Source organism: Dipteris shenzhenensis, chromosome 25 (assembly GCF_047967505.1).
Source record: "Dipteris shenzhenensis isolate YYH24624 ecotype China chromosome 25, Dip_SZ_1.0, whole genome shotgun sequence".
Taxonomy (NCBI): Eukaryota; Viridiplantae; Streptophyta; class Polypodiopsida; order Gleicheniales; family Dipteridaceae; genus Dipteris; species Dipteris shenzhenensis.
In genome coordinates this window covers 6,663,830-6,691,500 of record NC_141620.1, presented here as the reverse complement: position 1 = coordinate 6,691,500, position 27,671 = coordinate 6,663,830, and the positions used below count along the sequence as shown (strand labels likewise).

At 43.8% G+C, this 27,671-nt stretch overlaps 2 protein-coding genes across 5 annotated transcripts in view; one reads left to right on the top strand and one right to left on the bottom strand.

Moving 5' to 3' along the window:
* FTSH12 (FTSH protease 12) overlaps nucleotides 1-27,671 on the bottom strand; it is a 127,914-nt gene that overhangs the window by 49,871 nt on the left and 50,372 nt on the right. For all 4 annotated transcript variants that reach the window (XR_015543424.1, XR_015543425.1, XM_087396384.1 and 1 more), the window contains exons 6-9: nucleotides 19,913-20,140; nucleotides 19,596-19,736; nucleotides 7,202-7,372; nucleotides 6,971-7,083 (exon numbers count right to left, since the gene is read on the bottom strand). Coding sequence is in view for 2 of the 4 variants with exons in the window: in XM_087396384.1 (XP_087252510.1) it covers nucleotides 6,971-7,083; nucleotides 7,202-7,372; nucleotides 19,596-19,736; nucleotides 19,913-20,140 (653 nt within the window). In the remaining 2 variants the exon portion in view is untranslated. The remainder of the gene's footprint in view (nucleotides 1-6,970; nucleotides 7,084-7,201; nucleotides 7,373-19,595; nucleotides 19,737-19,912; nucleotides 20,141-27,671) is intronic.
* LOC147885383 (uncharacterized) lies at nucleotides 16,223-17,322 on the top strand. The gene is made up of 3 exons (XM_087396969.1): nucleotides 16,223-16,311; nucleotides 16,453-16,768; nucleotides 16,888-17,322. The coding sequence occupies exons 1-3, from the start codon at nucleotides 16,223-16,225 to the stop codon at nucleotides 17,320-17,322; spliced, it is 840 nt and encodes a 279-aa protein (XP_087253095.1).

Below are 27,671 nucleotides of genomic sequence, written 5' to 3'. Positions count from 1 at the left end.
ATCTAATAAGCGTATTCAGCACTTCAAGGTCAAGAAGGATGATAGCATAAGACAACCTTTTGCACCAAAAGACACTTGTATAAGTTCAAGTGTAGCGAGAGATAGACTATCCTCGTCTCTCTCCTGCTCGATACTAACCGCAACTACAAGATGATGCACTCAATACACACAGTGATGCTATGGATGTGAGTGAGAGAATCAGAGGGAGAGAATGTAGCGGACCTCCGAAGAGGAAATAGATACAACTGAATAATGAATGCCCAACGGGCTGAATACAATTGTATTAAGGGGCTGAAACCCTCACTGCAAACTAAAAGACTAGACTACCTAGAGGAGGTGAATCCACACTAGATCCCTGAAGACAGCCCGTGCTTGGCTGTGTTCTTTGGAAGTTGTGCATTCCATTCCCAGTAAGGGAATTCAGCTCTGTATGGGCTGAGGCTACCCTGCTAGTCTACTACGAGGAGGCCTTACTGCTACTATTCTGAGGCTGAAGTGCCCAACTATGGGATGAAGAATGAGGGTGAAAGGATGCCCTTTTATGTTAGGTCAGCCTGGCCGATCTGGTCAACACCGACCATTGGCCTTGGTAAGCTGGTCAACAATGACCGTTGACCAGGCTGTTCAAACATCAACGTTGACCAAAAAGTCAACACGCTGACTTTTGTCCAAAAAGCTGTGGCGTTGACTGTCTATTACTGTGTGCTGATTGCTGACTGGGCAAGGCTCCCTGCATGGCTGTACGGATGCCTGTGTGGCAGTTGACTTGGCCACACGCTTGTGGATGCTCATGACATCAAGGTGATGCCCTTTGGATTGGCTAATGTGGCGACCACATTTGTGTCATCGCTGAACAAAATATTTCAACCACTTTATATCCCATTTATGCTTGTTTTCTTTAATGATCCCCTCATTTACAGCGAGAGAAACAGCTATACATCATTTCAAGCATAAGCTTGACATATTGAGACTGCATTAGTGTTTATGCTAAAGCCAAGAAATGCACTCATATGGCCGAAAACATTATATACCTTGTGCACATTGTGACCGTAATGGCATCAAAGTGGACCCCTTCAAGGTGAAACGTATATAGTATGAAACGTATATAGTAATGGCCACAACGTAATCCCCCTCACTTGAAACGCTTTTTGGGCTTTGTCTCCCTTTAAAGGCTATTCATACAAAAAATTTGCAAAATATGCAGCTTCTCTAACAAATTTCCTAGAGATAGATGCCCACTACAAAAATTTGCACCTAGTTACGGAGTTATATTCCACATTAGTAGAATAAGTTGGAGATACCACTATCCCCCCCCCCCCCCCCCCCCCCGGCCAAACACCTTTTTGAAATAAATTTATATTGTGTAAGAATGAAACAGCCAAGAAAAGAACCTGCAAGGGATAGCCCAAAGCCTCCATGATAAAGAGAAGATGGACCAATCACAAGATGGTCTAAGCAAGGTTAACCATGGTAAACCTGCACGAGAGTGCAATAACCCAAGGCCTCCTTGACAAAGAGGGATAGAAATTGGGCCAAGGGGTAGCCGTGGTGGACTAACCTTGAGAGGCGTAAGGCCTTCACGAGCATTAGACACCTTCTTTAAACTACTTGCACAGAGTGCAACAATTACCCAAATCTATTGCATCAGGAAACCCAACATGTGCATCTTTATCCCTAAGAAGCCCTAGTCAACATGGTTGCAAGCTTTCAAGAAACCCAAAATAAGAATGGCAAGCTGCTATTCAAGGCAAAGATATATCATGTAGAAACATGAATAACCCATGGCAAAATACCACTCAAAAGTCTCAGCAGATGTAAACCTTGATAAGAACCAAGAATGTGGAGGGAAATGTTACATCATGCCTGTAATGGTCTCAGAAAAGAAAGCACAACCCATCCACTCTCTAATAAAAACCATTCTCCTAGCCGAAGCAGAAACAGAAGATCCTTGCATCCTCCACCAAGTACTCATCATGCTGTGTACAATATATGTAGAAATACAGTGACCATTGTATGAGCTGGGTGGACCTGGGTGCCATCAATAGCCTCTATGTATCTAGATCTCCAAATATGCAAGGCGATTATGCTCACTACAATCTCCTAGCAACATTGTCTTTGCAACAGTATGTGCTTCCAATAGCACTTCTGGGTTGTTTAACAAAGAAGGTCAATAGACTAGTTGTGTAGGCCTGTTTGAGCAAAGGGTATGCCGCAGTTGCCAAACTCAAGTGTCAGTCGTGTAACTTCCCCTTTCAGGATCCCAAGACTTAGACTCTCCTATTTCACTCTCTCTGCTTCGTCTAGCTAGGATGCATGCAGCCCTTTGGCGGGAAGATCTATCGGAGACAAATTGGTCCCCTGTAGAGAACCTATAGCTTCGACTTCTTGCACAAATGATCCATTAGCAAGTCATCAATCCCACATCATATCCTATTAGCAGAGTGTGGGGCTACCTCTACGACTTGATGCATCCTTTCAAGTGGTGATTTGTCACAAATCTTAAATCTAGCACCACTACATCTGGTCGAAGCAAGCTACGTGGCTGGCCATGACCTCATTTATGGCACTAGAGATAAAGAGGCAGGGCACTAGAGATAAAGAGGGAGTCGAAGGAACTAGTACAACCAAACACGCAAATGGTTCACATGCCTGGGACTCAATATGGACAAACTGCCATCATTTTAGTATAGCCTTGAGGCCGCATCCACTCTACTCACGTAAAATGAGTTGAACCACATCATCACAGAGAGGACCTCCTAATGCTCCACCTATACAGGTTAGGGCATCTAACCCTTACTTTTATAGCACTCTATTGGGTTAGTGCTATGCACATATGATCACATGATGGTGCTATACACATATGATCACATGATGTTGAGTGTGAACTCTCAACAAGGTCAGGCAGATGGACTGTATCTCAATTTTATGGATCAGAATTCTGATATTTCAATTGGACAAAGGAACTTTGACCATTGGAAGCCCTGGTACGTTAGGAAACTCAAAGATAAGAATGTTTGTTCTTGTGACTTGCCAAACACATATAGGCTTTGACCTGTGCAGGAAGCTGTGGATGACTTGAAATTTGGTTGTATTGGAGCATTGCTCCATGGGGATCGATGCCCATGTATCCCGATGAATAAAATGGATCGTATTGTTGCAAAGTGCTATACTAAAACAGTTCCCTTTAGACTGGTTCTCTTAATCTATTATCAGATTTTAGCCGTCGGGCTTCACAGGAGATAAGCCCACACTCAACGGCCACGGTAGAGCACCGAATAAAGAGCTAGCTCCTCCTTCACGCCAGACACACATGAGGACATCTATTGGCACAGCTGAGCAGACGTCCTATTCAAGGTATCCTACTTGCAACTTCATGGAGAGAGGCCTTCTCACGGCATCTGAGAGTTGGACCTTTAGAGCAGACTACAGGGCGGCAGATGTAGATCTCAAACATGCTCTAGACACACTAGGACTAAGGGAGACCCTCGCCAAGCCCATTTAAATATTCAGTAACTCATGCTAGAGCCAGTTTGGAGTGTTCATGCTCCTCTTCATCAACCTAATTCTCGGCAGACTCCATCAGACCTCTCCCACATGCGAGACATAGGGCTGATAAGGGGCCACAGTTGCAGATTTCAGACATCAACTCTCAATAAGATAAAAGTTTCTTACATTCAAAGAGATATACACAAGGATACAATTACGAATCCTATTCTGCACTCAATCTGAATGTGCCAATACCTAAAGTGAGCAATTATGTTGACTTGGTAACAAGACTTGGTCACAATACCAATGCAATGATTGCATCTCGTTCTTACTTGGTGACAAGTCAGAATAACAACCTCGAGCTTGCAAAGCTAATAAGGGAAAAAGTATTCCCCACGCTTCTTATATCAACAACCATAAATAGACATAACAGTGCTGCAGTTCATATTGCTTACATTCTTACCAACTATTGCCATTGCATATGAGAAAAATGGAAGAGAGCAAGAGTGAGCAAGATGGAGAGTGAGCTGAACGTAGGTCACTCCCAAAAAGTACTGAAATGAAGTGGAGTACAATGAAAGAGATGAGGCTTCTGTATAAGTGCAAAACCCTATCTAATCACTAATCGTAGTTAGAGATTAGACTGTGGTTAGGCAAAAAAACCTCAAAGAGGGAAAAGTGCCCCTAACCCACTTATTACATTACATTGGCCAGCCGCCACTACCTAGAATATAATAATAATTCTAACACCCCCCTGCAGTGCCAATGTGGTGTACAAGGTAGTGATCAATCACCAAAAGGAGATAAGTTTAGGGCCCTACGAAATGCCTCAAACTTCTCACGTGGAAGTGCTTTGGTGAAGATGTCTGCAACATTGTCATATGTTGACACATAGATCATACTGATCCCCCCTGCATGCAACTTCTCTCTGACATAATGATAATGAACCTCAATGTGCTTCGTGCGAGCATGAAATACAGGATTCTTTGCCACTACTATAGCACTCTAATTATCAGTGAGAATTGGAGAAGGACCCTCCAATAAGAAACGAAGATCAGCGAACAAACGTCGCAACCAAACACACTCAACTGTCGCTGTGAAAGCTGCCATGTACTCAGCTTCACATGAAGAAGTAGCCACTGCAGAGCTTCTTGCTCAGCCAAGAAATGCAAGCTTTTCCCAAAAAGAAACAATTACCACTAGTGGACTGCCTGCTATCATACTCTCCAGCCCAATCTGAATCATTGTAAGCATGCATCTGCAAGTCACCCCCCCTGGGAAACATCAAGCCAAAAGACTTTGTGCCTTGCAAATAACGGAAGATGTGTTCTACAGCCTGCCAATGTGTTCTCTTTGGGCTGTGCATCTATCTGCTCACTTGAGATACTGCATATTGAATATCGGGCCGTGTATTGCACAAGTAGATGAGGCATCCAACAACCTGGCTGTAAAGTGTGACATCCACTAATTTACCTGCATCATACATAGTAAGCTTCAGCCCCACCTCCATGGAGTGGCTATAGGCTTACAATCATGCATGTTGAACCTATCCAAGAGATTCTGCACCTACTTAGATTGAGACATAACGATGCCACGCTTGTCTTGTATAAACTGGATCCCCAAATAAAAATTTAACATGCCCAAATCTATCATGTCAAATTCAGCTTTCAACTCAACTTTAAAATCTGCAATTATTTCCTCATTTGACCCTCTGAGCAGCATGTCATCTACATAAAGAATGATGACCAAAATATCCCCCCCATCCTTCTTGATGTAGAGGGTGCTTTCCATGGGACTATTATGTAACCCCTTACTTGCCAGGAATGCATCAATCTTGGCATACCATGCACATGGGGCTTGTTTCAGCCCATATAGAGCTTTGTTTAGCTTGCAAACCTGAAGTGCATTGCCAGAAAGTTCAAATCCAAGAGATTGTTTGACATAAACCTCTTCCTGTAAGTCCCCATTAAGAAAAGCTGTTTTTATGTCCAACTGATTGACATTCCAAACAAAATTTGCAGCCATGGCAATAACTGACCATATAGTGGTCATTCGGGATGTAGGAGCAAAAGTCTCCTCATAATCTATGCCCTTCTTTTGTGCATAGCCTTTGGCAACCAACCTTGCCTTGTACCTGTCAATGGACCCATCTGGCTTTCTTTTCACTTTGAAAACCCACTTGGTACCAATGGCATCCTTACTTGGTGGCAAATCCACAACATCCCAAGTCTGATTTTTCTCAAAATTGCAACCCAAATGCAAAAGCCCCAATTTCTTGTGGGAAATTGCATACAAAATAGGGCAAATGGTCTAAAAGCCCCAAATGTTGCACAATTTGCACTCTGCCTGCAAAAGCCCCAAATTTCACTGCAAAATTGTAGTGTTATTGCAAAAGCCAACACTGCAAAGCAACTGCAATGTCTACCCACAAATACAGAATGCCCCAAATTCTCTGCAAGATCTAGGCCAAACGATGGCAATCTGTAAAAATGCATGCCAAAAACCAACTGCTAGAGTGCCTGCAGAAATGAAAGCTGCACAAAAGGCCCTACAACGGAAGTGTACGGAACTGTCATTGTACGGTCAATGTACGGTATGGGTGACTGTACGGCGAACCTGACTGTGTCAATCTTACGGTTATACAGACCAAATGGCGCACTGTACGAACGGAATGCAGGTGTACGGAGTACGGACGACGGCACCACACATGCGATAGATCGGTATGGCGCATGAGTTGTACAGTGCATGCAGTACGGACTGTCAATATGTACGTTGTACGGACGTCGTACGGCGATGGGAGTACGGACGTTGTACAGAAGCTAATGGCGCTGAAAGTACTGATGCAGGTACGGAATCCGTACAATCGTACGGGCTGTACGGACGGAAGTGCTGGAGCTGAAATGCGGGAGCTGGGAGCAGGGAGCAGGTCCGGGAAGGAGAGCTGCTCGGATACCAAATGTGAGAAAAATGAAAGAGAGCAAGAGCGAGCAAGATGAGAGTGAGCTAAACATAGGTCACTCCCAAAAAGTACTCAAATGAAGTGGAGTACAATGAAAGAGATGAGGGTTTTGTCTAAGTGACAAACCCTATCTAATCACTGACCGTAGTTAGAGATTAGAGAAAAAACTCTATGAGGAAAAAGTGCCCCTAACCCGCTTATTACATTACATTGGCCACTGCCTAGAATATAATAATAATTCTAACATTTTAATCAATCATCTGATGACTTTCAGAGCTCGATATATAAAGATTTCTTTGAAGAAGCACAATCTAATAACAATATTCAATACTATTCCAATTAACATCAAGCTATTGGCTTCCTATAATTGAAGATCCCTAATATATCTTTTTCGTAATGCGCAACCTCATAACATTAAGAACATGTTTCAACCATATTGAGCACACCCAATGTTTCAATGATATTGAACACACCCAATGTTTCACAATACAGAGCTTAGTTGAATCAGTAGTAGTAGTAGCATACTCTCCATCTAACTCTGCTATCAGTTGATCAAAGGTTGATCTTCTTTCTGGATCATCATTTAACCCTTTTCCAGCCAGTGCATCTATTTCATCGATAAAAATGAAAGATGGAGCCTGTAACATATCAAAGACTTTTAGAAAAAATCTTTAACAACAAGATTGAACATCCATAATTTCTTTTTGAGTGAAATAATAGACCAACACAGATCACAAAATTCAAAAAATCAATTACATTGGCTCTGGCAGTAAAAAAAATATTGAAAACTTTTTCGGCACCATCTCCTGTGCTCGATTCCACAAACTCTGCCCCTGAAGCAAACACAAATGGCAGCCCACTTTCCCTCGCTATCGCTCGTGCAAGTAGGGTTTTCCCAGTTCCTGGTGGACCACTGATAAGAATTCCCTGATTCAATTAAAATCCCAATGGCATCTGTTAAAAACATGAAATGGAACCGTAGTAGATTAAGCAATTAACTCAAAATCATACTTTCGCACAAGCCCAACTCTAGCAGCATCTCATCTCACAACTCCAAATTCTCAGCATTGAAAATAACTTCATGTGGGCAGTTACAGCTTTATATGAGAGTCATAGGTAGAGTGCACCACACTAGTATCTTTGAGGAGATGATTCAGCACCTTCGTGTACCACAAGAGTGTCCTTAATCCCCAACCCTCTTTCGTCTTACATTGATGAGTTAGAGACCATCTATCCTTTGACCAAACACTCCCACAACCCATTCAGAACACTACCACTATTGATTTCTCTATCTAAATCTCTACTACTGTAATCACTCATTAGATCACAGTCTCGCTACACCTTCATAGTAGACACCTGGCCCAACAGCCTCACCAATTCAATTCACATCATTGCACAAAACTCCTTCCTCATGGGATACTCCTTGAAACAGATGTTACAAAAAAAACATGCAAAGCGCTTAGGAAAAACGATGGCACTCTGAAACCAAACAAAGGCATCCCAAATAGGAACAAACTGGGCAAGTATAGCAATGCTTAGTACAGCACACAAAATGACAGTTCCTCCAGACCTCGAAAGCATAATAAAAAGTAATAAAACAGGAACCTGAAAATGAGATCACCATGTCCATATCCGACTTGGGGGACATCCCCCCCCCCTCCCCATGGGCTCCACACTTTTTTCACAACCTAGCTCAAAGAAAGCCAATAAGAAATTTGAAAACGAACAAAATAAGGATCATCAAGGCCTTCAAGAACAACTTGACCCATAGTTGGAGGACACTTGTCCAATCCTAGCCAAGATTTTCAAGGAGGCTTTTTGCCAAGGACTTCCCAGTTCCTGGACTACCAATCCCATCATTAAGATCCACAAGAAAAGAGATCCCATGGATCCAAGTAGCTGTTGGACCGCCCACGATTGGTCACTTAATGGCGGACTGGCACTTGAGACACACATAAATCAGTAAATTGAAGGTGACATTGCTCCACAACGCACACCCTTTTCGAGGCATCTTCTTGCTTGCAAAAAGCGATGTAGAATAGCAAAAGTAATTGCAGCTTTGCAGCCTACATCATGCATGCAAGATGAGCAGATGAATCAAGAGAGGAGCGTTGGATTTCAGAAACATCAGAAAGAGCAGATTTCAGCCTGCATGAAAGGATGCAGCGCCAAATTCAAGAAGAAGGGTAGACTGTACAAAGGACGATTGAATGCACATTGGGGATGATTGGGGGCACAAACCTCGAGAATGAGCAAGAGGGAGCGTACGGGCTGCACAGACGGAGCGTACAGGCTGCACGGACGGAGCGTACGGGCGTACGACGAAATGCGTCAAATCGCTTTTTTGCCCCCTTTTGAACCCTACCCAAAAATTGGGGCTGTATGAAGCGGGTTTCATACAAGTATGAAACGCGTTTCATATGCAACTATGGTTTTGAGCCTTCTTGTTGGTAATTCCGTGCGTATGGAGAGGGTGTCATAGCTGCAACTGTAGAGTACCGAGTCCTGATGGATGTTGAAGGAGTTGAGGGGGTTGAGGGGGACTTGGAGGAGAGGGTAGGCCAATCCATAGTTGGATGTATGATGAACCCCCTGGCTTAACCTAACCCCCGGGTTGGGTTGGGGGTTTAGCCCAACTCGGGGTTAGGGAGGACTAGAACTAGACTAGGATTAGACTAGACTAGACTAGGTACGGACGGGAGATATGGAGGATGGAAAGGTGTTGATGGGTAGAGGTACTGCTATATGGCTGTACGGGAGGTATGGGAGAGGATGTACGAGAGGTACAGTTGTACGGAAGAGGTTGTACGGGGAGGTACGGCTATACGGAAGGTAAGGGAGAGTCTGTACCAAAGGTACGGTACAAAAGGTACAGAGGCTGTACAGGAGAGGGGTTGTACGGTAGAGGTACGGAAGATACGGGGAGGCTGTACGGAAGGGACGGTACAAGTGAGGTTGTACGAGAAGGTACGAAAGGTACGATGGGAGAGTTACGAAAGGTTACGTACGGAAGTTACGGGAGATACAGGAGGTTACAGAAGGTACGGGAGGTTACGAAAGGTACGGAAGGTACGGGAGGTTACGAAAGGTACGGGAGGTTACGGAAGGCTTTGGCCATTGCGCGTAATCCAGTGTTTCATGCACGTACCAAGCACATTGAAGTTCACTATCATTATGCTTAAGAGTGGTTGTCAGAAGGAGACATAGAGCTGTCCTACCTTCCCCCAGAGGACAACATAGCAGATATGTTTACAAAGGCACTTCCTCATCCCAAGTTCGAAGTCTTTCGACAAGCTTTACACTTGGTTCCCTTTGTTACATGATCTAGCATACCTTGTACATTCATAGGTGGCTATATCCTTTTGGATGAACATGTGCCACCATGACCAGAAAATACCAAGTATGCTGAGATGTTTCCAGAATACTTCAGCCCATACCATGGAGGGGGGTTTGTAGGCCATCTTCTCCCGGTTGTAGTGATGCCCTATGGCCCCTAGTATGTGCCTTGTAGGCATAGTTATAGGCACTTTAGTGTTTTAGTGCCTTTTATGCCACATAGGACATTTAGTCCTATGTGACACATGGACACTAAGTCCTAGGGTCTATCTTCATGTACCTTGCTGGTAAAGAGTGATATCACATGGTAGGCTCCCATCATAAGCTGAAAATTTGAAGCCAGGGTCCACTGGAGTAGAGATTGGCTTGCAATCTTCAAACTGAAAACGATCAAGGAGCTGTCCAATATACTTGGACTGTGACATCATGATACCCCCCTCAACATGAGCAAACTGAATGCCCAAATAATAGTGCAGCTATCCCATGTCTGACATTTCAAAAGCTTGCTACAAATCAGCCTTGAAAGCTGCAATATGCTGAGTATCAGGGCCCGTGATCAGCATGTCATCCACATATAAAATCAGCACTAAAAAATCAGATCCACTCCCACGGGCATAAAGAGTGGGCTCTGTGGGGCTATTCTGAAAACCAAGTGATAGTAAGTGTGCATGAATTTTGGCATACCATGCCCTAGGTGCCTGCTTCAAACCATAAAGGGCTTTTCTAAGCCGGCATACCTTGTTTTTAGAACCAACAACCTCAAAGCCAGGAGGTTGTGTCACATAAACTTCTTCCTACAAATTCAGCACATAGTTGGCACACATCACTGCATCAAGCCAAAATTTATTGGGCAAGGACTTGGCCTTAAGCATGCTTTTGGCCATCTCCATAGTGGACCTGTTCTTTCTTATTATGCTGAGGAGTGTAAGGAGTAGTGCATGAGTGAACAATGCCTCGTGAAGCCAAAAATGCATCAAACTCCTTTGACATATACTCTCCCCCCCTATCCGTGTTGAGGGTGACAAGCTTGCATCCTGATTCATTCTCAACCATATTCAACCACCTCTGAAAGCATGAGAACACTTCAAATTTGGCTTTTGAAGCATATACCCAGCAATATCTTGTAAAATCATCAAAAAGAGTCATGAAATATTTGTACCCTCCAATGGAATTTGTCCTCATTGGGCCACAGACATCACTCTGCACTAGCTGCAATTTCCTTTGTGAGAATTTTGGACAATTCTTTTGACAAGAAAAACGATGCATCTTACCCAAAAGACAACCCTCACACACATGTTTGGAACTGTGTGAGTTTGAGGTACATCATTTGCCATGCCCTGTGAATGTAACTTGGCAAGAGCTCTATAATTGAGATGACCCATTCTCTCATGCCAAAGATGAGTTTCAGCAAGCTGTGAATCTGAAATAGCAAATGCTTCAATAGAAAGTGTAGCTGAGTGATGATCAAGGAGATAAAGCCCCCCTTTTGCAAAGTGCCAGTGAGACCTATGGCATTGTCATCACGAAGATCATATACTAGGCATCTGTATCCATCAAAAATCACTCTCAAACCTGAAGTGGCAATTGCTGAAATTGAAATCAAGTTAGCTTCAATTCCAGGCACAAAAATGACATTTTGTCAAAGTGACGAGATGGCTTGAAATGGATGTGAGCTGCACATCTCCAATTCCTTTTACAGCATAGGAAGCATTATTAGCACATGTGACAGTCCCCCCTCCAGGTGCATTAGCTAAGGAATGAAACAACTGTTTGCAAGATGTGACGTGCTTGGAAGCACCACTATCAAAATACCAAGACTGAGCATCATTAGCAGTAAAGAATGCATCAACTTTGGAGGGATCAAAGGAGCAATGGACAGCCCATGCCCAATCATCCTGGAGAGCATGTGCATGTGAGGCATCTGTTGGCTCGTGGGATTCAATTGCATGTGAGGCATTTACTGTCAATCCTGCTTTCTTTTTCTCCGAAGCAATGCGCTTCCTGCATTCTGAAATTTCATGCCCTGGCTTGCGACAATAGTTGCATCTTTTTTTCTTTGACTTATTTGTTGTATGTTTAGATGCATTGGAGGAATTGCCACTATTAGGTGCATATTTAGGCTTGCTCATAGGCTTGGAAGCCTTGCCTTTTCCTGTCTGCTGTGAAGCAAATGCATGATCAGGAATAGTAGCTTGCCTATTAGCATGACTTTGCTCTTCCTGCAAAAGCAAAGTGAGTAGCTGATTGAAAGAGTAGTGGTTTGGATTACCCATGGCCACTAATCGAAGGGTTGTAGTAAACCCTTGCTATGTATCTGGCAGTGTGGTACTGACAAGCTGAGAATTTGGCACCATCTCATCAATATTGGCAAGTTTTTCCATGAGGTCCTTGACCTTTGTCAGGTATGCATCCATAGAGTCACCTTCATTCATACTGACTTCCTGCAATTGCCTTCTTAAATATGCAACACGTGCCTCATTGCGAATCTGATAAAGAGAAGCCAATTTGTCCCAAGCATCCTTTGCTGTCCTGCAGGACCAGATGTGTGGAATAATGATTCTCTTGCATGATAAAGCAGCATGATAAAGCAATACAGGAATGTGCATTTGCATCTCTTGCATCCCATCTTGTTTGTTCTTGAGTTGGAGGAGCAGCAACAGGGGTGCTAGAGGATAAAGCATCAGGAGGAGTACCCTCTACAGAGGGACCAGCAGTAGGAGTAGCCACTGTGGCATTGGCTGGCCTCAGATCAACCCCAGAAACAATATTCCAAAAATGCCTTGCAACAAGAATATGTTTCATGAGATAAGACCACATCAGATAGTTGGTGCCATCCAACTTATCATCTTCACAAAGAATGCCAAATAGATCATGATTGTTGCCAGCCATTACAAATGGGATACCCTGAAAAGAAAAGACCTGAAAACACGAAAGCCTCAAGGCTATCACTGCAAAGAGCTAGCTGTCCAAAAATGACAGCAAATGTCTGCAAGTAAATGTTCTGCAAATTTCCAGCCCAAATCAAAGGGCAAATGCAAATTTGACCCAAATCTGACTGTGTCAGGCAATGACCACTACAAAAAACAGTAAATTGGCGAAAGCCCCAAATTTAATGAGCGCAAAGAAGCCAAAAAGAGGGCAAATACAGAAAAGCCCCAAATTTTGCAAATGTGACCCAAAGTCTTGCAATTTGACCCAATGTCCTACAAATGTGACCCAATGTCCTGCAAATGTGACTCAATGTCCTATAATCTTAACAAGAAATTGCAATCCAAATCCCAAACCTCCAATGTCTTGCAAGAAATTGCAACCAAGAGAAGGGAAAGTAACTAAAAATCCCAAATTTGCCAATGTCCTGCAAAAGCCCCAAAACTGCAAATGTCTGTAGATGAGGCAAGTACAAGCTGTTGATAGCTAATCTGCAGGTATACCTGTACGGAAGATTGTACGAAACATGTACGGAGCATATAAACCTGTACGATGCAAGTATGCTTGTACGGAATACGTACGGTGCATGTACCTTGTATGGAGCAGTTTACGATGCAGGCACGGTTGTACGGGCATGTACGGTGCACAGACCATTGTACAACGTAGGTGCTGTTATACGCAGTAGGTGCAATGGGCAAAGCAGCAAGGAGTGAAGATGTATGGCATGGCACGTGACCTATACGGTACTTGTACGGTCGTACGGACTGTACGGATAACTGGCAAATCAAGCTGTCGATAGCTTGGAGAAATGCACATCCAGGGGTAGGGGAGCAGGTCCTGGGAGCTCTGATACCACTGTAGGTGCGGTGAGTGTGGGAGCAAGCACAAGAGTCGAGGATGAAAAGCTGTCACGTGAACTAGAATAGAGAAATGAAAGTACAAGGTACATGAAGATAGACCCTAGGACTTAGTGTCCTAGGTGTCACATAGGACTAAATGTCCTATGTGGCATAAAAGACACTAAAACACTAAAGTGCCTATAACTATGCCTACAAGGCACATATCAGGGCCCATAGGGCATCACTACAACCGGGAGAAGATGGCCTCCATGCCATTATTATAATTGTTGCACATTTCATTGGGGGAAAAAAGTTGTTGCAAAATGAGTTGGCAAGAAATTTTTTGCTAGAGAGATCCCACTTGAAATTGATAAATTTACTATATACTTGTGGAAGGCTTATGATTTGAATACGTGTTTGGGCATTGGCTCCATGGTGTTTGGTGCACGGCTAGACATTTTGTTTGGGGTACAAGATTCAAATTGTTCGACAGGGCGTCAATGTTCAAAATCATGTTTGGATGTCCCTTATCTTGTGTACTTTGGTTTATGTTTGATACATAGTGTGGCTGATGGTTTATTGATGCATGATGTATACACATAACTTTTGGGTGCTTAATGAAGTGCTATGGGTGAAGGGATCATTGGACAGATCATTAAAGTTGGAGCATAAGCCTAAATATTGATAAAAAGAAAGGCCCTTTTGTGAGTGCAAGGTCTGGCCATAGCCACTAATAAGATTAGTGGATGTGGCTTAGAATTAACTGTCGATTACAGTATCTTCATCTGAGCAGGTGGGCTATAAGCCAAAGGTTGCAAGTTTTGTAGAGAACTATCTTTGATTCCAAGATGAAATCCTCTAATAGAGGCTAGAGTATTGGATCAAGGATTTTATGGGCTATGGTTGTGTGGTTGTCTAGCTTGAGACTGTTGTGTTTTGATGATTTGAAGGTCGATCTTTTTGGCATAGTGACTTGGTGAGGTTTTCCTAATCTATACAGATATTTGCACAGTAGTTGTAGGAGTCAAATAGACTTTTTCCAAGTGCCACCCATCCTAAGACGTTTTATTTTAGAGGGGAAATTTTTCAACTCTATACAATTGGTATGGAACCCTCACTACAAGGAAAAATTACCCTTGTTATGATCATTTTCACCTCAGGCGAAAATATATCAGCTCCATTTGCATTGCAGCTCTTAGACATGCCCTTTTTGGTGTTTCAGACTTGAGATAGTTATGTAGACACTGGGGTGGATGGATGCTCTCTAGTTGGCACGCTGATCCGGATATTGCTATATGTAGATGACGTGACACTTTTGTCTTCATCAGCATCATGACGCATGGCAGCCCAACGTATAAATACATATGGTATATGGGATAATCCCATGTAGGTAGCCTACTGGTTCATCACACAATAACACTCTATAACTAAGGCTCTATAGCTTAGAGCAGCACAAATAAACATTCTACATCCATCCATTGAATTCGCCCTAGATATCCATGCATGAAAACCTACCTATGTTGCTGAGAAAATGCTCTCAAAAGAAGGCCATGTTTGTGACATGTGAGTGTGGTGGGATACCCATGTCTTATGGCTGTATACTTGTCGTAAGTCTTCCCTACTGAGCTTATGAATCTTGTGCTATGGCCCTCTTAAGAGGGGAACATCTAGGGAATATTGACATGGAGGTAGGTGATCAATAGACACTCCATATGGCGTACTAAAGATCCTAACCTTGGCTGTACCCAAGTTGAATTTCGTAACCCGGCACTCACAAATGCCTATGGGGATGCCAATTTCGATTGTGTTTTGAGGATGGTATCATCTGTATAAAGCAAGTGAGTTTGTGCCAATGTCGATCCCAGCTCGCTCAAAGTGTCCACTAAATAGGTTGTGCTCATTCAAGTATAGTCCAAAGTGGACAAGGATACATGGCACCCCTGTTTCACTCCAATTTAGAACATCATGTGCAGCTATCTCGCGTATTGGGTGTGAGTGGGAGGGTCCAAGCTATGAGACATTGCGTACAAAAGAGCTTCGGCATGAGAAAGAAGCATTGATGAGAGAGCTAGAGCCTCTGAAGGGAACATGGCAGAAGTATGGTTGCACCTTGCTATGTGATGGCTGGTCAGATGTGAGGAAAAGAAATGTCTACAACATTCTAGTTTCCTCTTGCAAAGGAACTATGTTCCTTCGTGCTATAGATGCATCAGCTTCAGGGACACTGGTGACAGGTGCATATATATGGTCTCATTTGCACACAGCTATTCTTGAGATTGGTGTAGCAAATGTGGTGCAGGTGATCATAGATAATGGCTCCAATTGTGCGTCCATGGGAAGGATGCTTGAGGATGAGTTTCCCACTATTGTTTGGACACCATGTGCTTCTCATAGTTTGGATCTTGCCATTGAGGACATGGCAAAGTTGCCTTGGGTTTCTCATATATTTTCTAAAGCTTTGAGCATGGTAAATTTTATAACCAAAAGACCCAAGGTCTTGAGCATGTTCAGGGAAAATAGTGACCTCGACCTTTTAAAGCCCTCAAAGACACGGTTTGCTTATATGTTCATAATGTTGGAAGTGCGGCATGGCTTGCTGCGTGCATGGTGGGAGGAGGCTGCAGCTCTAGTGAAGACAATGAACCCCATGTACAGCGTTCTCCGATTGACAGATATGGAGGGGAGCACCATTGGGCTTCTCTATGAGTTCATGGACAACGTGGGGGAAGCCCTTGATGCGTGTACTCACCTATCTGCAGACAGGTATCCCGTACTCATGAGTCATCCTTTGAAGTTTAGCATTTTTCCAATTAGCAAAGTGGCATGCTTAGAATTCCTTTTAATCTATGTTTTCATTTTTTCTAAACATTATTGGTTGCTTTTGATTCATAATTTCTTATGAAGGATTGAAGACCTTAAGGAGATTTGGAACACGCATTGGGATTGGTTAAATAGACCAATCCATACTCTTGCTCATATCCTTCATCCTCTATGGAGGAATGAGCAGCAATATCTCAATAGAAAATTAGAGGATGGGTGGTCAGCTTATATGAGCAAGATCGTGGGAGATGATGATGATCTGCTTTTGAAGATAGAGGATGAGCGTCTTCTTTTCCGCAACCAAAGCAGTGTTTTTGGATCACGCAATGCACAGAGAGAGGAGACTCAGCTAGTAGCAGTTTCTTGGTGGGAAAAATATGGCATTGAGGCACCCCACTTGGTAATACTTAACCCTAGAGGCAATACTTTCTTATTACTTGAAAACATGTGGGTATAGCTCAGCAATTGGAAGCTGCCACTAAACTGTAAAGTTTGAGAATGTCCCTTGTTTTGTTTCAGAGACGCATAGCGATGCGAGTTCTCTCACAAGACTCTAGCTCTGGACCTTGTGAGAGAAACTGGAGTACATGGGCCTTACTCCATACCAAGAAGAGGAACAAATTGTCCACTGTGCAATTGGAGAGGTTTGTCTTTTGCCACTGCAATCTACGATTGCTCGAGCAAACGAACTACCCCATTGAGCCTCGGCAGGTGAATCCCTACAAAATCGACATCACAAAGTGCAAGGAGATGCCGGTGATTCCACCTGAGGAGGGGGATATCTACGCCATGTTGTACGAGGAGATCACAACTTCATCTCACCACACCCGATCCTCCCAAGCAGCTGGTGCCAATACTTCAATTGCACCTGCATCTCATGAGGATGCTTTTTATGAGTCTTCTGGGAGTTCCAGTAGCAGTGAGGAGGAGGCTGATGAGGATGGATTCGGTTGAGGAGGAAGATGCTGACATTGATGATGAGGCTTGACTTTTGATTTGTGACTTTGTCACTTATTATTGATAGACAGTACTTTGAATTCCAGTTATAGTTTGACCTTTTTACCTTCATGGTCCATCACCATGGAGGTCTTGGGAGGTTCATTGATGACTCTAGTTTTTATTATTATCAGTATTCAGTATGTGTGATCAGTACGATCAAGATTCAATTATCAATATGTATGATCATTCAGTATGTATGTGTGAAGATGATCATTGAGTACTCTAATATGTATAATGTATGATCATTGATGACTAGCTTTTTGTATCATCAGGATTCAGTATGTATGGTGCTTATACTTGATATGTATGTTTTTTGTATCATGTATGCACTATGGAGTCACTTACAATCTTTATTTGCACATTTTTGTATATGGCATGGTGCATACCCTAGGTATGAATGCACATATTTTCACATTCTGAATGAAACCCGTTTCATTCATTTTTCGAAACCCGTTTGAAACCTCCCGTTTCATAAACTCCTGGCAACTATGCTCAAAACGGCCCATTCCTCAGACAACAGGATCAGATTTTTTATTTGCAACAGGCAGTGAGAGAGCTACGATTGGAGTTGGCAGAAGTAAAGGCCGATTTCACATCTTGGAAGGGCCTTGTAAGCAGGCAGTAATTGATGAGGCTGTAAAATCTTGTAAGGATTCCCCCCCTACCCCGCAGCTAGTCTCTACAGTCAAAGATCTTGTTCACACTGAAGTACAAACTGCTAGGAAGGAAGTGTTTGTGGAAGTGAACAACAAAGCAAGTAAGTCTGATATCCAAGCAGAGATTGAAGAACACGAAGCTAGATGTGATAATGCGCTGAAGATTAGAATAGGGGGGCTCCCAAAAGATTGGTACAAAGAGGAGGATACATATAGTGAAATATTGATAAAGATCAAATCAAGTTTGCCCAACATCGAATGGGTGAATGATGATGAGCAGGATGATGACGACTCCAGGCCAGCTTCTATTTTGCACTAAAGAGGTCATGCAATCCTTACACTGAAGTCAAAAGATATGCGGATCAAGCTCCTTCGACAATCTTACAAGCTGAAGGGCACCAAAGTATGGATAGCACAGGAGCTTACACAAACTCAACTCAAGATTAAGGCAACTGAATTAGCTAAAGTCAGGGCTGCCAGAAAGGATGGAAAATGGGCAGTTTATCGTAAAGGGGTAGCACTAATCAGAGAGTTTAAATCAAAACCAAAAGACTCTCAGTCTTAAACTGATGTATGGCTGTTTACTCTTCCAGAATATCATGTAGGTACTCTAAATATTTGGGGTTGCTTTTTGCACTCCTTGGGAGTTGCCATGTGCCCTCCCTAAAGCAGATGTACTAGAGGGTTTCTTGCTGTCCCATAGACCTTTTGGTCTCCAGTGGACGATAATAGCCTTTCTTTCTTTCTTTTCTTTCTGGCTGTCAGTGTAGACCATAGTGGAGGATGTCTGTCGAATACCAGGATCCGCGTAAGCAACTGTTGAAGCCAGACACACTCTACTGTAGCGGTGAAGGCTGCCCTGTACTCAGCCTCACATCTGGATGGGGCAACTATTGGTTGCTTCTTGCTGAGCCAAGAGATACATGAACTGCAAGCCAAAAACAGTTGCCGGTATGTGACACTCTGGTGTCGGAACAACCTGCCCAGTCACTATCCGTGTAAGCATGCATGGTAAGTGAACCCTGATCACCATAGAAGAGGGCTAAATCCTGAGTGCCTCTGAGATATCTGAAGACTCTCTTCACACCTTGCGAATGCTGTGAACTAGGCATGTGCATGAACCTGCTGAGCTGGGATACTGCATACTGTAAGTCAGGTCTGGTGTGGCATAAGTAAATGAGACATCCAACGGCTTTCGTTTCTCTATTCTAGTTGACGTGACAGCTTTTCAGCCTCGACTCTTGTGCTTGCTCCCAAACTCACCGCACCTACATGGCAGACCAGAATTTAAGCAAGAATGTGTGAAATTGAAGCAAAAATCTTCTTCCTTTGCCTGATCTACTGTGAAATTTCTTATTCTCAATAAATTAATTTGCAGAGACAAATATATAAACCTTCATGAAAATAAGGCTACTAAACGAGAAGAATAGCTAGTGAGCAAAGCTACACTTATATTCATGAAGATTGGCGAATTTCTGATGCAAAAATGGAACATTACAGGAAATGTGGAACTGTAGAAAGCATAAACAGAGAATCTGGCACACAAATATAGACAGGGATCCTTGCAATTACTCTTGGAAGCTTCAACCCCTTGCTGTAATATCGCATTGGTTCTCGCATATATGCCATGATTTCTTCCAAGACTTGCCAAACATTTTCTCCTATCACCACATCTTTATATTCTGATTTTGCTTTTTGAGCTGCATCTTCAGGCTACAACCAAGCCTATCAAAAGGTTATCAAAAGCACAGAGACACAGACTTGGATACACTAAGCTTGCAAAAGGTCTAGACAGGCTAAATCACAAGGAAGCAAAACGAATTTCAGCCTACATCAGCAAGATCCAATGCAAACAAGCAGAAAACTTCAAGTTCAGTAAGGAATGTCACCAAAATCAAATGCCTTCGATCCATCTGTAGGAGATCAATAATTTTCTCAGACGATTTCTCCAAGGAGCGTAGCGTGAAATATCGAATATACAAAATTATGAGCAAACTTGGAGCTAAGACTACAAGTGCCCTTAGATAGTAGTACCAATCACTCCTTGGCATTAAATCCATTTCAACTTTGGAGCCTTTCAACAGATCATACAAGTAAGGATCGACTGGTATGTCAACCTGCAACATGATACAAACAAATTCCGGCACGCGTCAACTTCTTAAAGTACACAGCTTAAACACACCAGCTTGATTAAGGAAAAGGTGAGTACCCCTGTGTAAATCAGATTGAAAGAATAATTTGGAGAACAATAACAAGTCTCTGAACACAAATGTGAGTTTAGCTGTCTTCAAGGCATGTTTTATATGGAATCAAACATTTCTCTGTTGTGCTCTAGTTATTCTGTCAATGCCCCACCTTTGTAAGGACCCCACGAGAAGTCAGAAAGAGACACACACTAAAATTGGGGAGAGTTATCCCCACCTAGGACATGTTTTATATGGAATAGAACATTTCTCTGTTTACTCTAGGTTAGTCCGTCGAGCCCCACCTTTGTAAGGCCCCCACAAGGAGGCAGAAAGAGGCACACACTAAAATTGGGGAGAGTCCACCACCTGGGGCATAATTTTGGTGCAGGTATTATGAGGCCCAGCTAGGGCCTACAAGAAGTCCATATGGAGGCGACAAGATGAGTACCACATCGGGTGATGCATCGTAGCCAATCGGCTACCCATTCAGGTAGGATAGGTCAGACAAGTGAATTGCAGAGGTTTTGGTACACGACCCATCTAAGGCTGGAAGTTCGCCAAGTAAGCGGCCAGCAAGCTCCTGCTTGAGGCCTAATTTAAAGGATAGGGTACACAGGAGAAGCAAACAGCAGCACTCTGTACATGGTTTGAGCCGTTATTTTGGACAGCGCTCTCAAGTTCTTTGATATTCTCTCTGCAGGTGATCTTTTTCTTTCCAACCTGTTGAATCCTTTGAAAACAATACAAAGAGACAGCTGTCCATGAGGTACTGAAGAAGAATCTTGGAACCTTGAGGGTGCTTCCAGGTCCCCTCTTATTGCCTATGGTGGGTGCCAGAAACTAGTCCAAACTTTTTAAGAGGTAAAGCCTTTGGTGATGTGTAGGGAAAAAGGCCAAGCTGATCTCCCCTACATGTAGCGGCTTTTTGACATGTGATAATGTATGTCAATGTATTTTGTACGTGCATGAAACACAAGATTCTGAACACTACAATACCACTCTTACTCTTAGTGAGAATTGGAGTAGGGCCTAGGCTCTTCCAATGATGCATGTAAATTTGCTAACAAATATTTCATCCAGACACATTCCACTGTAGTTGTGAAAGCTTCCCTTGTTGGAACTCAACATCTCCTGATATCACTATAGAGAGAGAGGGCCTTGCTTGTGGGTGTGCCCGCCCAGAGAGAGGGCAGGTTAGGGTACAGAGAGAGGGCCTTGCTGTGGGTGTGCCCGCCCCCGTGAGGGTAGAGTAGGGTAGGGTGTAGATCTGCCCACCTAGAGGATCTTCTTGACCCGCGTGTTCCCACATGGGGGCCTAGATGGTGATGCAGGAGGCAGGTCCTCTGGAGGGCCTGCGCAGACCACTTGTCATGCAGCAGCCCCAGCCCTATGGGCCCAGGTATGTGCAGAGATGGGCCGACCTGCTGGTCGGCCACCTGTCTACCATGGGTCGGCCTGTTTCAGGCACTGGAGCAGCCCCTTTTATGGCTGTGTGCAGCCCATGTGGGGGGGCATCATGTATGGCAAGGGTCGGCTCCCTAGAGCCTGCTAGTTAGGGGTGTTTGCAGGAGGTTTGCCCCTCATATGAGCCCCTTGCAGCCCATCTCAAGGGCACGAGGGGGGAGCAGTCCAGGGGGGAGCAGTCCAGTCGGATCTGATGGCAAGGGCTACATCCCTTATAAGGGTGCGTGGCAGCCCCTTTGTAGGGCAGAGGAGATCAGCCCACTTAGGGGCAGGAGTCGGCCCTAGAGCAAGGGGTCGGCCAGTCTACTACAACCGATTGGGGAGAGGCTATATATAGGCCCCCTTCCCTCAGTGCTTGTTATCTCAGTGTGGAGCAGCTTGTGCCATCTATAGCAGAGGTTTTCCACACCATAGGGGGGTTTTTCCTGAGATCACTTGCAGTTATCTCATCTCTCCCTCTCTTCTTTCCTGTTTGGAGTGTGTGAGGATGGCTCTCTTTCTTCATTTCTGTTCAATGCTGCAATTTTGTCTTCATTGGACCTTGTGAGCAGTAAGTCATCGACATAAAGAAGGATGACTAAAATTTCCCCCCCATCCATCTTGATGTAGAGGGTGCTCTCAGTAGGACTATTGTGCAGCCCCTTGCTGGTCAAAAAGGCATGGATCTTGGCATACCATGCACGAGGGGCCTGTTTTAGCCCATATAAAGCTTTGTTGAGCTTGCATACTTGAAGTGCATTTGCTGTAATTTCAAAGCCTGGAGGTTGTTTGACATACACCTCTTCCAGCAAGTCCCCATTTAAGAAGGCTGTTTTTATGTCCAACTGATGAACATTCCACTCAAAATGTGCAGCCATTGCAATAACTGATCGGATGGTGGTCATCCGGGATGTAGGAGCGAATGTCTCCTCATAATCTATGCCCTTTTTCTGAGCATAGCCTTTAGCAACCAGCCTTGCCTTATATCTGTCAATGGAGCCATCTGGCTTCCGTTTGACCTTGAAAACCCATCGTGTGCCAATGGCATGTTTACCCGGTGGCAAGTCTACAACATCCCAAGTCTGATTTTTTTCAATGGACTGCAACTCATCGTGCATGGCATTCATCCAATGCACATTGTCCTTTGCCTCTTCGAATGTGGCAGGTTCCTCCTCATCAAGAAGAGTACCTGCATATGCTGATTCCGCTGAATTAGCACCTTCCATGTGCCTTGCTGCACTACGAGTCCTGCCAGGTAACGAAGCATCTATTTTACTCTCCCTGAGAGTCTGTAACAGCCAGTTTGGGACTGTTTTTGCTGCATGTATGTCTGCAATTTCTTGCTGCACCACCTGTTCCACTGCCTGTGGAGGGGGCAAGACATCCTGTGGCGGAACAAAAGCATCTGGAGGTGGCTGTAAATTCTGATTTGCATTAGAAATATCAGCAGGGGAACCCAAGGCAATGGGTAGCAACCCCTCAAAGACATCCTCTGAAGAAGAAGGCATTTGAAATTCAGCCTGAGTGTGAGCTGAATTTTCAGCAAATATCACATCTCTACTGACCATGATCTTGCGTGTAGCAGGATTGTATCGACGGTACCCCTTGCTTTCTGCACTGTACCCAACAAATATGCACTTAATGGCTTTATCTGACAACCTGTGCCTAAATTCAACTGGCACATGAGCATAAGCAAGGCATCCAAAGACTCGGAAGTCATCCACTGAAGGCTTTCTATCATTCCAGACCTCATAAGGAGTTTTTGTTTTTAAAGCCTTAGTGGGAGCCTGATTCAAAATGTAATTGGCACACATCAAGCCCTCAAGCCAGAATTTGTGAGGCATGTGTTTGCTTTTCAGCATACATCTGTCCATCTCCATGAGAGTTCTATTTTTCCTCTCAGCTTTGCCATTTTGCTGAGGGGTCAGCCTAACTGTGAATTGATGCATAATACCCTTGCCTTTCAGAAAAGCATCAAATTCTGCAGACAAGTATTCCCCACCTCTATCTGTGCGCAATGTCTGTATCTTGAGTCCGGTTTCATTTTCAACCATGGCTGACAAGTGTTTAAACACCGTGAACACTTTTGATTTGCGTTTCAGCCCAAAAACCCAAGTGAAATTGGAGTAATCATCAATAAATGTAACGAAGTAGAGATGACCACCCAACGATGGAGTCCTCATGGGACCACAGACATCACTGTGTATAAGCTGTAATTTGCGGACAGCTTTAACTGAACCATCCTTCTTGAATGGGAATCTATGCATCTTGCCTAAAATGCACCCTTCACAGGCATGTGGAGGAGGTATCTCAAGAGGTGGCAATGCATCAACCATGGAATACTTCTGAAGTGTCATCAAGCTGTTGTAATGCATGTGGCCATATCGGGCATGCCATAATTCTGCATTCTGCATGGCACCTGTAGGGGTAGAAACTGCAAGAGCAGGGTCTGCTCTTTTCTCAAAAAGATCAAGCTGAAAAAGCCCACGCAGCAGAGTACTAGATAATCTTAAGGCATAGTCATCTTCCCTGTCTCGGACAGCACATTTGTCATCCTCAAAGATGACCTGAAATCCAGCTCTGTTAAGAGTGGACACTGGAAGAAGATTTTTGGTTATACCAGGCACATATAAGACATCTGAAAGGCTGAAAATTGAGCCATCAATGGCAGTGAGCTCAACATCTCCTATGCCACGTACTGAATATGATGAGTTGTTGGCACAAGTGACTTTCTTACCAACGGGAGGTGGATGCAAGGAAGTAAAAAGACACTTCCTAGAAGTGATGTGCTTGGATGCACCGCTGTCAAAATACCAAGTGTTCAGTGTTTCATTGACACTGAAAGCAGATGCATCCGTAGAAGAGTCATAACTGCAAGTCAAAAATGCATAAGTATCATCATTACAAGTGGCTGTACTATCCCGAGCATCTGGAACAGCCAGCCTAGAATCTGAAATGCAAGATAAAAAGGCATAATCTTGTCCAACAAAGTTGGCTGCAGCATCCCCACTGTCAGATGCATGAAGAGCTGAATCTGAAACAGCCATACCGGAGCTGTTTTTCTTCTCTTTTGCAAGCCTTTTCCTGCATTCTGCTATGTGATCACCTGGCTTTTTGCAGTAGTGACAAAAACCCTTCTTTTTGAGCTTACTTGCATCATTTTTAGCCTTTTGTGAAGGCTGTCCTGACCCACTGGAAGGCTAATTTACTGATGTCTTTGCCTGTCCCTTTGTTTTTTATTTAAACTTTGAGAGCATGGCTTGTTCACCTGCACGTGAAGCCAAGTTTTTCCTGGTCTGCTCTTCCTGAAGCAGAAGTCCTATCAACTCATGAAAAGTGAGAGGATTTGCACCCCCCCTCAACGATAAGTTCAGCGAGGTATGAAAGCTGAGATAAGACTCAGGAAGAGAATTCAGAGTGGTTGTAATCATCTCTGAATTAGGAATAATTTCATCTATGTTTAACAATTGCTCTCTGAGATCCTGTAGCTTTGTGAGGTGGACTGACATGGAGTCACCCTCTTCCATATGTGTATTACTTAAAACTCTTTTCAAGAAGGATACCCTTGCATCATTCCGGGCTGCATACATGCTTTCTAAAATATCCCACGCTGCCTTGGAGGTCTTACACGACCGGATATGCGGAATGATAAATATTTTCACTGAAAGAGAGATACATGACAAAGCTAAGGCATCTCCTGAATCCCATCTCTTATGATCTGGAGTAGTGGCTATAGCTGCACCAACAACTTGTTCTGCAGCTGCACCCTGTGCACGACCTCTTCCACCTCCTTGCTAGGGAGGGGTAGCAGGTGCAATATCTGCTGGTCGGATCTCACCCCCATTGACATAATCCCATAAATTGCGAGAAATCAGAATATTGCATACCATAAAACTCCAGAGGGAGTAGTTGGTACCATCCAACTTGTCTTCCTGTGAAAGACCACCGAACTGGAAGTCATTCTGATTTTGATGGGCCATATCTGAGAAAGAGATTTAAGCAGATACAAAACTGAATTCCCTTACTGGGAATGAAATGCACAACTCCCAAAAAACACAGCCAAGCACCGGCTGTAAATGCAACTCAGATTTCTGTACTTGCACTGTCAGAAATCTGTCCAAGCATCAAAAACTCTCCAGAATCTGCCAAAAGTGCTGCAAAACACTCCAAGAAAGGCAGTATGAACTGAAAACTCCAGAAATTTCTCTCCCAACACAAAAGCCCCAAAATAGGCCTGAAATTGCAACCGGAAAGGGGCAAATAGATCAAAAGCCCCAAATGTTGCAAAAATTGCGCTCTGTCTGCAAAAGCCCCCAATTTCACTGCGAGATTGCAGTGTAATTACAAAATCCCCAAATTTCTTCAAGAAATTGTACAGCAGAACTGAAAGCCCCAAATTTCGAGCTTGAAATTGCAACCAGAAAGGGGCAGAAGTACAGAAAGCCCCAAATTTTGGAATTTCAGCAGAAAGCCCCAAATTTCAGACCAAATCTGCAATGTTTGCTCCAAGTGTAGCTCCGAAACTACAAAATGATTGCACTGTCTGCAACAAACAAAATGCCCCAAATGTACTCCCAAAAAACTGAGCCAAACAATGGCTATCTGCAAAATGTGCCTGCCAAAGATCACCTGCGAGTTTCTCCTGTACGGAATCAGAGGACTACCTATTGTACGGAAGCAGGACCAGTACAGAAGTACGGTACGGAAGTACGGATGACAGTACGGAGAAGGTACGTGCTCTGGTGGTAGCGAGCTGTACGACTGGTAGCAGCGAGCTGTACGTGCAGGTACGGAACTGTACGGCAAACCGTACAGTCTGACGGCCGACTGTACGGACGCAATGTACGACGACCACGGCACTTGTACGGACGCGATATACGACAACTGTGCATTGCATATCTATACGTGCATATCTATACGGCAGGTACGGTACGATAGGTAAAGTACGGATTCCGTACAGTCGTACGGACTGTACGGGCGAGGTGTAGCAGCAGGAGCGTGGGTTGTAGCTGGAGTTGAACGGGGAAGAAGTAGGAAGCTGGATCAAATGCTCTGATACCAAATGTGAGAGAATGGAGAGTGAGAGAGAGCAAGAGAGAGTGAGAGCTGGAGAGCTGAAAGCTGAAAGCTGAAAGCTGAGTTGCAATGGAAGAGTGTGAAGAGTACAACTCAATGAGTGAGAGAGAAGGTTTTGTCCTAGTGACAAAACCTTAGTAGTCACTAACCATAGTTAGTGAACTAACTGCGGTTAGGGGGAAAAACCTCTTAAAGAGGGAAAAGTGCCCCTAACTAGCTTATTAAATTACATTGGTCACTGCTGAATTATATCTATAATTCTAACATGGTCGCCTTTATGTCACAAAGCAATTGAGGTCAAAGGTTATGATAGAAAGCCATGCAACACTGTATGCAGGGCATAGAGGCATTGATGCCATGGTGAAGGCAGTGAAACACTTTTTCTATTGGCCATCTTTGAGGCGCGATGTGGATGCCTTTGTCCAAAACATGCATCATCTGCCAAAAGGTCAAGTTCGACCAGCTGAAGACACCTGGATTGTTGCAGCCTTTGCCAATCCCAAATAGACCCTGGGAGAGCATTGCCATGGATTTCATATTTAATCTTCCTAGGACACCTACAGGGAATGATGGCCTTTGAACTATTATATGCCGGTTCAACAAGCAGGCACATTTCATTCCAGTGAGGAAGAAAATTACAGCAGATCACATGGCAAGATTGTTCATGCAAAACATTTTCAAATATCATGGGATGCCTCAGTATATCATGAGCTTGAGAATATGGGCACTACGTTGAATTTTTCATCTTCTTTTCATCCTCATACAGATGGGCAGTCCGAGAGGCCAATTCCACTATACTTGATTTGCTGAAATGTTATGTGTCTGAGCATAACAGCAGTATTTGCCCTTAGTGGAGTTTGCTTACAACAATACTGTGCATACTTCCACCAAGAAAGCTCCATTTGAATAGTGGGAGGAGGGAGGAAAGTCCCGCCTTTCTTGC